General features: G+C 39.2%; 3 protein-coding genes and 2 pseudogenes across 3 annotated transcripts; 3 read left to right on the forward strand and 2 right to left on the reverse strand.

Moving 5' to 3' along the window:
- Positions 1-1032: 1032 nt before the first annotated feature.
- On the forward strand, positions 1033-2445 carry LOC128733503 (uncharacterized). The gene is made up of 3 exons (XM_053827133.1): positions 1033-1494; positions 1577-1998; positions 2063-2445. Exons 1-3 carry the CDS (start codon positions 1149-1151, stop codon positions 2276-2278), a joined length of 984 nt encoding a protein of 327 aa, XP_053683108.1. The 5' UTR covers positions 1033-1148; the 3' UTR covers positions 2279-2445.
- A 180-nt stretch (positions 2446-2625) lies between these two features.
- LOC128733502 (zinc finger MYND domain-containing protein 10 homolog) lies at positions 2626-4139 on the forward strand. The gene is made up of 4 exons (XM_053827132.1): positions 2626-2717; positions 2781-3815; positions 3877-4014; positions 4076-4139. The coding sequence occupies exons 1-4, from the start codon at positions 2626-2628 to the stop codon at positions 4137-4139; spliced, it is 1329 nt and encodes a 442-aa protein (XP_053683107.1).
- A 4-nt stretch (positions 4140-4143) lies between these two features.
- LOC128733506 (40S ribosomal protein S12) lies at positions 4144-5080 on the reverse strand. The gene is made up of 4 exons (XM_053827138.1): positions 4989-5080; positions 4733-4752; positions 4342-4675; positions 4144-4279 (listed from the first exon to the last, which is right to left on the reverse strand). Exons 2-4 carry the CDS (start codon positions 4747-4749, stop codon positions 4208-4210), a joined length of 423 nt encoding a protein of 140 aa, XP_053683113.1. The 5' UTR covers positions 4750-4752; positions 4989-5080; the 3' UTR covers positions 4144-4207.
- Positions 5081-8598: 3518 nt separating this feature from the next.
- LOC128738895 (cytosolic Fe-S cluster assembly factor NUBP2 homolog) lies at positions 8599-9242 on the forward strand (annotated as a pseudogene).
- A 115-nt stretch (positions 9243-9357) lies between these two features.
- On the reverse strand, positions 9358-11085 carry LOC128738897 (probable ATP-dependent RNA helicase DHX35; annotated as a pseudogene).
- Between the last annotated feature and the right edge of the window lie 261 nt (positions 11086-11346).

Raw genomic sequence — 11346 nt, forward strand, 5'->3', positions numbered from 1 at the left:
TCACATAAGGCTTTTTCAAATTTGCTTTTTAAGAGTCATAAAGTTTTCAAATCGCTATGATGTTTGGTATTATTATAGATACTTATAAAAGCTTTAAATATAACCAAAAAACCAGTTTTTTTATATTTTGCACTTGGGCCCTATTGAAATGTTGCTCTTGAATTGAAGATAGAATTAACAAAAGGGCGAATGTCGCAAGCGTAAACAAACCGAGTGAGGGTTGATTTTCCTATGCTGGTCCAGCCAAAAGTAACTCTCACCCGGTTTGTTTACATTTGCGACATTCGCCCTTTTGTTAATTCTATCTAGAATTATCTGTCAGTGTCATTCCAATCGAGCAGACGACGTATCCAACGCGTATGCAGGAAAGAGAAAGAAAAACCTTGGGAAAACCGCATTGCATACATTTGGGATGACTTGTCGCCACTCTGTATATAGTCACTCTAGAGTTGACTTCTTCTATGCATTATTTTAAACTGGCATTACATATTGTCAATTGCAAGGAAAATTGTACTATCCAAAGTGCGATATCGCTCATAAAAGTGCTATTTTGCATTAAATCGTTTCGGTATCTTCGGCGCACCTATTGCTTGGAAAATAACAAAAAAGTGCGCCGAAGATACCGAATCGATTTAATGCAAAATAGCACTTTTATGAGCGATATCGCACTTTGGATGGTTCAATTTTCCTTGCAATTGACAATAACATTTGATTAAGCTAACGAAAGTATGAATAATTTATGTTGCAAATCACTAAATTTTCCGAAAGCAGATTGGAATGCATAACTAATGGTAGATATAAATTTTTTGATAAAATAGGAGCAAAAAGAGCAGGACAGAGCCCTACTTGCAACTTTACCACAGACTTTTGTCAAAAAATTAGATGTTTAGTTTATTTAATTTGGAGTAAAATTTTATAAGCGTGTAAAATAATGTCGACACTCGACATTGGCGCTTTTATTATGACAGCGGAGAAAAGCTGCTGAGTTTATTTTTTATTTAGGCTGTGCACTCACAGCGCAGCTAAAATGTAAAATTTTTTTCAAATTCATATTTAGATAAAGCTATGTTGCTTCAAACGAAAAATAAATATAATGACGTGTGAATTAATCTGAGCTAAATCAATTCAGTGTGAAAACCGTGAAAACCATGGCTAGACTAAGCAACGTACGGGTGAAACTGTGCGACCAAATTTTACTGCACAAATTGAACTTACTGAACAATGCAGTTGCCCGAGCCGGATTGACGGAACAGGAAATGGAGGAAGCGTTCAAGCAGAGTATCGGTTACCGACCGAGTCGCCTATCGTGGACCCAGTGGAACGATGGAACGCTTTCCATTCTTTACAGCGTAATTTTCCTGATAGCGCTCTTTATTCTCACTCCATTCCTGGCATCGTTGATTGAAGTCATCCTGGGAACTCGCTGTATAGTGCCAAACAACTACTTGGTCTGGGAAGCAACGCGTCCGCTATCCGACTGTGACTATTGCCGAGGTAGATATTGATTGTTATAGTAACAATATTTGCTATTGAATTTTCGATACTAGAATTTTCGATTTTCCTCATTTTCGAGCAGGAGTTCAAGGACCGATCATTTTGGCTAATTTGTCCCGGGAGGATTTTAAACCCTACGCGTACTCCTCAAGACCTATCATTATCAAAAATGCGATATCCCACTGGCCGGCTGCAAAGTTGCTCAATTTCACTTTCCTGAAGGATCTCTACTACAAGCACCAGGCGGCTTTGGATAGTTTTCACGAAGACTGTCAATATTTGCACTTCAAATCCAGTTTTCAAACGCTTAAAGACGTCTTCCGCATGTCGGAAGACTTCCAGAAAGGCAACAAGCCATGGTACGTCGGCTGGAGTAATTGCAATCCGGTGATTTTGGCCGAACTGAGAAAGCTGTATCCAAAGCCGCATTTTCTTCCGGAGGATGCCGAAATGCCCAATACGGATTTTGTTTTCCTGGGCTATGAGCAAGGAGCGGTTATGCACGTATGTAGAAATGAAATGATTTCAACAATTTCGTAGATTTATTGTATTCGTTAATTCTGTTTAGATTGACTACATCCCGCGGTTAATGTGGCAAGCTCAGTTGCGCGGCAATAAAAGCTGGATTCTGGCTCCAACGCCAGAGTGTGACAATGAATGTCGTAGCTTCAGCTTTTACGTTGAACCGGGCGATGCGTTGCTAGTCGACACCAGGCTCTGGTACCATGGAACGTTCATCTACAAGGGCGAGTTTTCGCTCACCATTCAGTCCGAGTATGGTTAACATCATTACCATAGGTCAGTCGATGTTAGAAAGACAAACAGTGAACCAACCATTGCGATCGTAATTTGTGTTATAAGTTAAAACGATATTTATCGAAATGTTTTGTTTGTTCGTGTGTAGATATGTTGTGTGCCATTTTTTATTGTAAATATTTAATAAAGTATATATTCTCGTATAGATTACTAGATTAGTACTTTATTTGCTAAGTCCTTGACGGTAAGCTTTTTTCAAACAGCACATCACAACCACAAATCGCATTAAACCGCAGTGGTTGCTATGACAACCCTGGTTTGTTAGAAAAAGTTATCCAATTTTTGCAGGGCACGAAATTAACTCAGCCTCCCATCATGTCCTTTCCAAACGTCGTGTTACCGGAAGAAATTGAATATTTCGTGCAAAGTTTGCGCCAATTCCAGGTTGCGGACATAGGCAATCAAAGGTATTAGTTTGGTGAATCATAAGGTCCCTGTAAGTCTCGTCTTTTTGTAACATTTTATTTCAGTTGGTTTGAACAGTACGAATACGTTTTGAAATTAACACAGCAGGCATGTATCGAGGCAAGCACCGAACAAGAGGAAGTGGTCAAGGAACAGATAGTCATCGAGGCCAAACTTCCCGCGCTGGTACACGAAATTTTCTCTGTCAGGATTTGGAGGAATAGAATTCTACCAAAACTGGTAGACGGAAATGACTTGAAGGCTTCCTTCGTTCCATACAGTGTGCTTTATTATGAGATGAACATTGTTGCCTTACTGGAGACAATTCTTTTTCACCGCAATGGCTGTGAGACCTTGGGGGATAGTATCCTGGATTTAATTGATTATTGCACACAAGCTACTGGATTACTAATTGGCTTAGCGAACGATGAGGGTACGCAACACGATAGAGAAACGCAACGTATGAAGGAAACATCTCAAGAAGAGTTGGATCGCCTTAAAAGAGACATGCATTTCAGAGTAGGATTGAAAAGTATAACTATTCTTAACTACATTGTTGAAAACTTAGCATCGCTTCCATTGAGTGTGAGTAATCGATTGATCAAAACCCACGACGTCCCTTGTCTGATTTCCAATGTTTTGCACTATAAACCATGGTTGAGAAAACGTAAAGATTTTGAGAAATTCGTTAATGATCGCTGGGAATCTGTTTTTGGTAGTGACGTTTTTAGAATAGTTAAAAGTGAGGCCCAAGCTTGGATGTGTCTTTTTGGTCTATTGACCAACCAAACAATAATGAGCGAATATGAAATCAACGAGTTTCGGCAAAGGGAAATCGGTAAATGCGTGGGTCTTTTGAATGAACAAATCTTGGACCAGATCCCAGCACTTATGCACCTAAAACAGGTTTTATGTTCTATTCAAATGAAAGCTGGATCTAAGACCGCCTATCGCTCTAATTTACTATTAGAAGAGGTGCCAGAGATCGAAAACAATTTGATGGCAAACGCAAAAACATACGGCTGGAAAAAAATTGTCGAAAAACATAAAAAAATATTTGTAGACTTAACGCAGCAAGAAATTACTGAACTTGCTAGGAGGTAAAAATATATACTTAAAATTTAACAGAATAAAATTGTAACAGAACAATACTTATTCTAGATTGAACACGGCGTATAACACTGATCTACTGGAAATGTCTGAAAATAAAGTTGAAACTGGCGACAAAAAATGTTCGACCTGCAAACAACCAGCTGAAAAGAAGTGTTCACGATGCAGCGCCGTTTACTATTGCTCGCGGTAAATAGCACAGGAAAAATACAACAAAAACTTCCGAGTTCATCATACCTTAATATTCCAGTGACTGTCAAGTTGCAGATTGGCCGCGGCATAAGGATTTGTGTCATCAGCTGAAAGCTCTTTAACCGATTACAGTTCATCAAGAATACGATTACTTATATTCAGTTTTTCATATAATTAACATTTTCAGCGTTTAGCTAGACTGTCTCAGCTGTTTCAGATGCTCCTTAATCACATCGTGAGCGGGAGTTTCCTCACCGTATGCCTATCAAACGGAAAACAATAAACATTACACTTTTGCAGCACATTATTTAGTTAATATTTTACCTTCAACACCACGCAGGAGGCTCCGGAAATCTTTCGTGGCTTACCCTCTTTGTCGATCTTGCACAGACCAGACCATTCGCCTAGCTTCTTGTTGGAATCGACCCGGATCAGAGGAATTTGATGTTCGTTGCACAGGGCCGTGATCAATTTCTTGTACTGAGGCTCGTCACAACTTTCGGCCAAAATGCATAGCACGGCTTGACGTTTATCTAACGCCTTGCAGGCTTCGTGGATACCATGCACTAAGCCGTCAGCAATCAAGGACTTCTTCAACACTTCCTGCAGGGCCGTGTTGACATCCATCGTTCCATCGATGGGAGCGACCGGGGCTTCACTGTTAAGAATAATATAAACAATCACTGCTCACCCAGTATATTTAACTAATACTTACACCTCAATATCCGACATTATCTGAAAAATAGTAATTGGAGCATTAGTAGTTAATCAAACTTCAGATTTCGAACGTTTGGAATGAGTAGTCCTAAAAACATCGCCATCATCAAAGCTGACACGAAATTAACAATCAATTTCTCGGCACACTATTATTCGAACACTCAATTTCTAGTAACTTACAAACGCCAGACACTTTGCCAAGTCAGCTTCGAAGATTGATGGTAAATTTAACACACAGATTAATTGATACTTACGAAAAGATTTCTGTTCACAACAAAATGTGTTACGATCACAGCGGCAGAGTTCGCAAAAAGAGCGAAGGAAATTTAGACAGCTAGAAAGCGGAAGTTGATTCGAAGTTTGACATAAGCGATAGCATTCAAGCAAATTGTTGAATGGTTTTTGTTTTCCAGAAAGTGGGTGGTCCCAATGAAAAAAAAAATGGAATTCAGTTTTGGATCAAAACATCGCAAATGTTTCTGTGACTCTGCACTGAAACAAAAACCATATGCGATAAGAAATATTCAACTCTATTTCAAGTGTTCTTGCCAAGATTTACGCATAATTTGATTCAATTTGTTGAAGCTAGCTTGAAGTGATTTTGTATTGATATTCTGTTTCTATTTTTTAACAAAGAGATCTTTCTTTGAAAGTTATTTAATGAAAAAATGTACCGTGGACCCCTGTTTGTTTGACTGTTTGACCGTTTTTAATCCGAACAGTTTTTAACTTGAATCCTGCTGGTTTGCACGAGGTGCAAATTAAAAAAAGTTCAAATGTCATTCTCAACATGATATCATTTGCTTATGCAGACAATGCATTTGAACACGATTTGTTTGTAATGACCTATTCTGTGTGTTTATTCTGTTTCATATTCCGTTTTCCCAACGATTATGATAGAAATACGATCGGAGAAAGAAATATTTGCTGCTTACAACTGCGAACTAAATCAAACCACTCTATCAATAACAAAGAGCGGGGCGGTTAGTTCATTAAAGTTTCTGCATATTTAGGGTTGCCAGTAGTTCAAATTAAAAACTAACCCCGTTAATTTGCATCAGGAATCGCTCAAACGAACGGGGGTCCACTGTACAAGTGATGTGAATTTTGCCAATGAGTTGTTCTTGAGTGCAAGTTCGTTTTAGAACTTGCAGCAGCTTTATGTAGCGCAAGCTAATTATAGAACATTAAAGTTCGGAGCCAGGCCGATCAAGTAGCCAATCAAGTACCAAGTACAGTGGACCCCCGTTCGTTTGAACGATTCCTCATGCAAACTAACGGGGTTACTTTTTAATTTGAACAACTGGTAACCCGAAATATGCTGAAACCTGTGTGAACTGGCCGCCCTGCTCTTTGTTATTGTTTTGGTGGTTTGTTTTAGTTGGCAGTTGCAAGTGCGAATATTGCATTTTCCGATCGAATTTCTATCTTAATCGTTAGGAAAACGAAATGTGAAACCGATTAAACACGCTAGGTCAGTACAAACAAATCGTGTTTATGTGCATTGTCTGCATAATCAAATGATGTAATGTTGAGAATGACATTTTAACCATTTTTAATTTGCACGTCGTGCAAACCAACGGGGTTCAAATTAAAAAGTGTTCAGATTAAAAATGGTCAAACGAACGAGGGTCCACGGTAGTTAGTTACCGACAGCATATATGTAGATAGAATTAACAAAAGGGCAAATGTCACAAGCGTAAACAAACCGACCGAAGTTTGATTTTGCAATGCTAGTCCAGCAAAAAATAACTCCACTCGTTTTGTTTACATTTGCCACATTGTTTTCACGTAAATTTTTCTACAGGCAATTGTGATTGCGTGATTTTCAGATGACCCCAAGGAACAAAACAGAAGCACTTAAAAGACCAAGTGTGGAATAAGAGTTGTATAGTAGCATCCGGTGCTGAATAAGTGAATTTGCTGAAGTACCTGTTGTTTAAACGTCATATACAATATTTTTTATAGCTTCTAATCAACATCTACACGTTGTTATGTAAGTGGGAAACAAGAGTCGAATAAACGCTGTGCAAATGTATCAGCAGCACCGCTAAAAGCAGGTGTGGAATAAGAGTCGCTTAAGGGCAACCAAGAGTAAATAAGCATGTATGCTTATATACGTGTTGGATAAACATTGTATAAACGTATTACCAGTACTGCTAAGAGCAAGTGTAGATTAAAAGTTGTTTAAATGCAGCAAGCAATATATGTGCATTAGAGTGACTATATACAGAGTGGCGACAAGTCATCTCAAATGTATGCAGTGCGGTTTTTCCAAGGTTTTTCTTTCTCTTTCCTGCATACGCGTTGGATAGGTCGTCTGCTCGATTGGAATGACACTGACAGATAATTATCATTCCAATTTTGGCATTGTCGCCACTCTGTATATAGTCACTCTAATGTGCATCTACCGTTACGTCTTACGTGCAGAATGTGTTTTTAAACGATACATCAATTGGCGTTGCACTCTAGCTTAATACTTTCTATAAATAAGTTTCTTTATTGTTAAGTTTGATATTGGACATTGGAGTCACCAGTAAACCAACATTTTATATGCGTTGCAATGAATACAAAATTGTTCAAAAAGTATAAAAAGAGCGGATCGTTTCATAGAACTGTGAAAAAAAAGCGATCTGAGTGTGAGATGCTGCTGAAAACAGCATTTATTGAAAATCGTCTCAACAATGAAATAAATCGTGAATCTGAAGCAATTCAACTGTATTCCGAGCCTGAACTGGAGGACGAACATTTGCGGAGTAAGTAAATATTGTTTCTACTTATTTTCGCTATTGTTATACTAATAACAATAATGGGACAATAAGATAGAAACATATGCCAATCAGCTAAAAACTGTAATTTCTAAGAAATTCAGGGTTCCGTCCAGCTCTATCGCAAACTATACAGTCTGGAAAAAATCCATCGATTTTTAGAAAGCTGCAATTAAGTTATCATATCTAATTTTAATTTATTTTTGAACTTGACAGACTTTCCAGTAATAGAAGAATCTAGTGAATCATCCGATTATTCTACAGATTCAAACGGTAGGTACTTATTATAAATGTTTTTGTTTCTCGTTTGTTCATTTTCTATTTTTAAAGTAGATTCCTTATCAGCTGTGGAATCATTCAGTTCTTCAAATAGTGAGATGGACCCCGAGACTCAAACCTTTACTACTGATTTTGAAACTGTACAACCATGTAATGCAAACGTAAGTGAAGTGATGTATCCACCGACTCGTGATAATGAGAATGCATTACGTATTTGGGCACTCGACTACAACATCACACATCGTGCTTTAAAAGGAATTTTGGAGCTAATTCGGCATCAATATGGAGATAAAACTTTGCCGATAGATCCGCGAACGCTGTTGAGAACTCCACATAAAACTGGCACGGCGTTCAAACCTATATCAGGCGGTCAGTACTGGCATCAAGGACTTGAAGTATGTCTGCAAAACAATTTTGCACACCTAAACGAAGACTTACAGATAAAGTTAAACGTCAATATAGATGGTCTACCAATTCATAGAAGTTCGAAATTCCAGTTATGGCCTATTCTATGTAATATACATGAAATGCCTCACATTCCTCCTATGATAATCCAGCTTTCCACGAGCGATAATGGCGGATATTGAGCACAAGTGGGCAAAATCTTTTGACATTCATTGGAGGAGCGTCGAGTTCGCCCTGACGGAGTTACTATGGATACATTCATGATTGTTTGTTGTTCGAGTGTAACAATGTAAACATTGTTTAATTTTGCAGATCGCGTTAACCTTATCGGAATCCGGTTAAAAGGTGAGTCATTTGAATTGGCAAAATATAATCATGTTTTTTAATCAACACTTTCGTTTTGGTTGGCTTATTAGACATTGATCTGTGCGGTCCCAGCGTTCCATTCTTGCTAGGAAGGATCACGATGTTCACCAATGCGAAGAAGGATGGGTACCAGTTTATACCAGTGCCGAAAAGAAACTGGCCGTTATGTCGATTGGTTTTCTATTGAAGAGCCGAACCGAAGCTGTTATTTGGCGAGGACCCAAGAAGACTGCAATGATCAAACAGTTTTTAGAGGACGTCGCTTGGGATGAGTTGGATTATCTCATTATCGATACTCCTCCGGGGTTTTCGGACGAACACATCACCGTCATGGAAAACTTGAAGGGAGTAAACGCAGATTGTGACAACGCCTCAGGAAATGGCCTTGGAAGACGTCCGAAAGGAGGTAACTTTCTGTAAGAAACTGGGATACCGATCATTGGGATTGTAGAGAATATGAGCGGCTTTGTGTGTCCCAATTGTGCCGAATGTACGAATATATTCTCTTCGGGAGGTGGATTAGCGTTGGCAGAACTGGCAAAAGTGCCCCACTTGGGGACGTTACCGATCGATCCACGTGTTGGTGAATTGGGGTGTACGGGAAAGGCGTGTATGAATGAACTACCAGATTGTACCACGTCACAAGTGCTGAGAGATATTGTTAAGGTTTTAACAGTGGAAAAGCAATAAAACTTAAGCTTAATATGAAATAATTTTTTACGTTCGAAACTTCCACGATCCAAACTGGTCATCAAATTAAAATACAAGAAATTATTTGGCTTTAAAACTCCAAGTATATTAAGGCTTAGAAAATATCTCTTACGACCGTAACTTTATGGTAATAGTGAGGTGCCAGTTCTGTGAGCCACTCTTGTTTAATAACGGTACCTTTATAAACAATTTGGTAGTATGCAAAAGTTCACAAAATACAACCCATTGTGGCTGTTCTACGGTATACAATGCCGAAAGTGGATGAATCGAAAGCTCTGTGTCACCTCGTACCGTTTTGTAAACCCCAGAATGATGCAAATAAGCAGCGTATGGAAAAAATCCCGACACAATGCAGTGGCATATAGTTTCCACATTGTCACCACAAGAAAGCAGTGGTATGTTTAATTCTCGTTCCAGCATGCTGCAAAGTTGTGTTTTGATTTCATGTGCGCGTTTCAAATTACGATACATCAAAAAATTTCGTCCACAGAATTCTTTCGTGCGATCATTTGCAACAAAGGCTGTGTACACATTCAAAAGTGTGATCAGATCTCCCTCAGAAACTTCAAAATTACGCTTCGCAATACGGGCTCGTATGGACGCCTGGCCGCTCACTGGTTTTGAGAAAACTGATTGAACTTGCAGCATGGCTATTATAATAAGAATTTCCTCTGAGCATCCCATCTCGCCGGCGTTGTACAGCATTTTAGCCAACATCGGATTTATAGGCATTTCTGCTAGGAAATAACCAACCGGGGACGTTAAGTTTCCATCGGAGTCGAGTGCATCCAGAGCGAACAAAGTCTCCAGTGAAGCCAGCAGATTCTTAGCCGGTGGTGGTGAAGGAAACGTGAACCGCAAGATGTTATCAATTCCCAATGCTTTTAGAAATAAAACCGTGCTGCAGAGATCGGTTCGGCGCATTTCCGGTGGAGTATAATCGGGTAGTTTGTCCCACTCTTCTTCGGTATAGAGACGGTAGACTTTTCCGCTGCGAATGCTTCCGGCTCGGCCTGCTCGCTGTTCCGCGGCTGCTTTGCTAGTCGGTACTATTACCAAACTGTTAGTGGTGCTCTCGGCTGAATACCAGTTCAACTTTACAAATCCGCTATCAATAACTGAAAGTAGTTGACATTAGAATTTCTTTACAGTTTCAAGCAAGCAGTTAAGTTACAAGCCGGCTTACCATAAACAATTCCTGGAAATGTCACTGATGTCTCCGCTATGTTTGAAGCTAAAATAACTTTCCGAACTCCCTTAGGGGCGTTGAAAAAAACTCAACTGATCCGTGTTGGATAGCGTTTCGTACATGGGAAATATTGTCAAGTCATCCTTCCCACTAGCCTCCTTATGCTCACGCAAAAGATCGAGTGCTTTTAACACTTCTTCCTGCCACGTCAGGAACGCAAGAATGTCTCCCGGTTTCTCACTACGATGGATTTTCATTACCGTTTCCACTGTTCCCTTCGCGTAGTCTGGACAAGGTTCTGAAAGTGTAGTCCAAATTATTATATCTTTTTGAGCCTGACGAACAAAACCTTACCTCGCAAATAAAACACCTCGTAGGGATACATGCGACCTTGCGATCTGCAAAATTAAACAATGTTTACATTGTTACACTCGAACAACAAACAATCATAAATGTTTCCATAGTAACTCCGTCAGGGCGAACACGACGCTCCTCCAATGAATGTCAAAAGATTGTGCCCACTTGTGCTCAATATCCGCCATTATCGCTCGTGGAAAGCTGGATAAACGTATCCTAACCATCTATTATAAGCACTGTGCTGATTAAATTCTCCAAAACCAACTGTACAAGCATTGAACAGAGGTATTTAGACTTACTTTAATAGCAGCTATACAGCATGTGCTGTATAATAGCTGTCGGGTAAACGTTTAATAAGCAAAAATTGTTCCTTGGGACTGTTATTGGAAAAAATAACATTGTCAATTGCAAGGAAAATTGTACCATACAAAGTGCGATATCGCTCATAAAAGTGCTATTTTGCATTAAATCGTTTCGGTATCTTCGGCGCACTTGGATACATTGCTTGGAAGATAACGAAAAAGTGCGCCGAAGATA

The sequence above is a fragment of the Sabethes cyaneus genome, chromosome 2 (assembly GCF_943734655.1).
Source record: "Sabethes cyaneus chromosome 2, idSabCyanKW18_F2, whole genome shotgun sequence".
Classification (NCBI taxonomy): Eukaryota; Metazoa; Arthropoda; class Insecta; order Diptera; family Culicidae; genus Sabethes; species Sabethes cyaneus.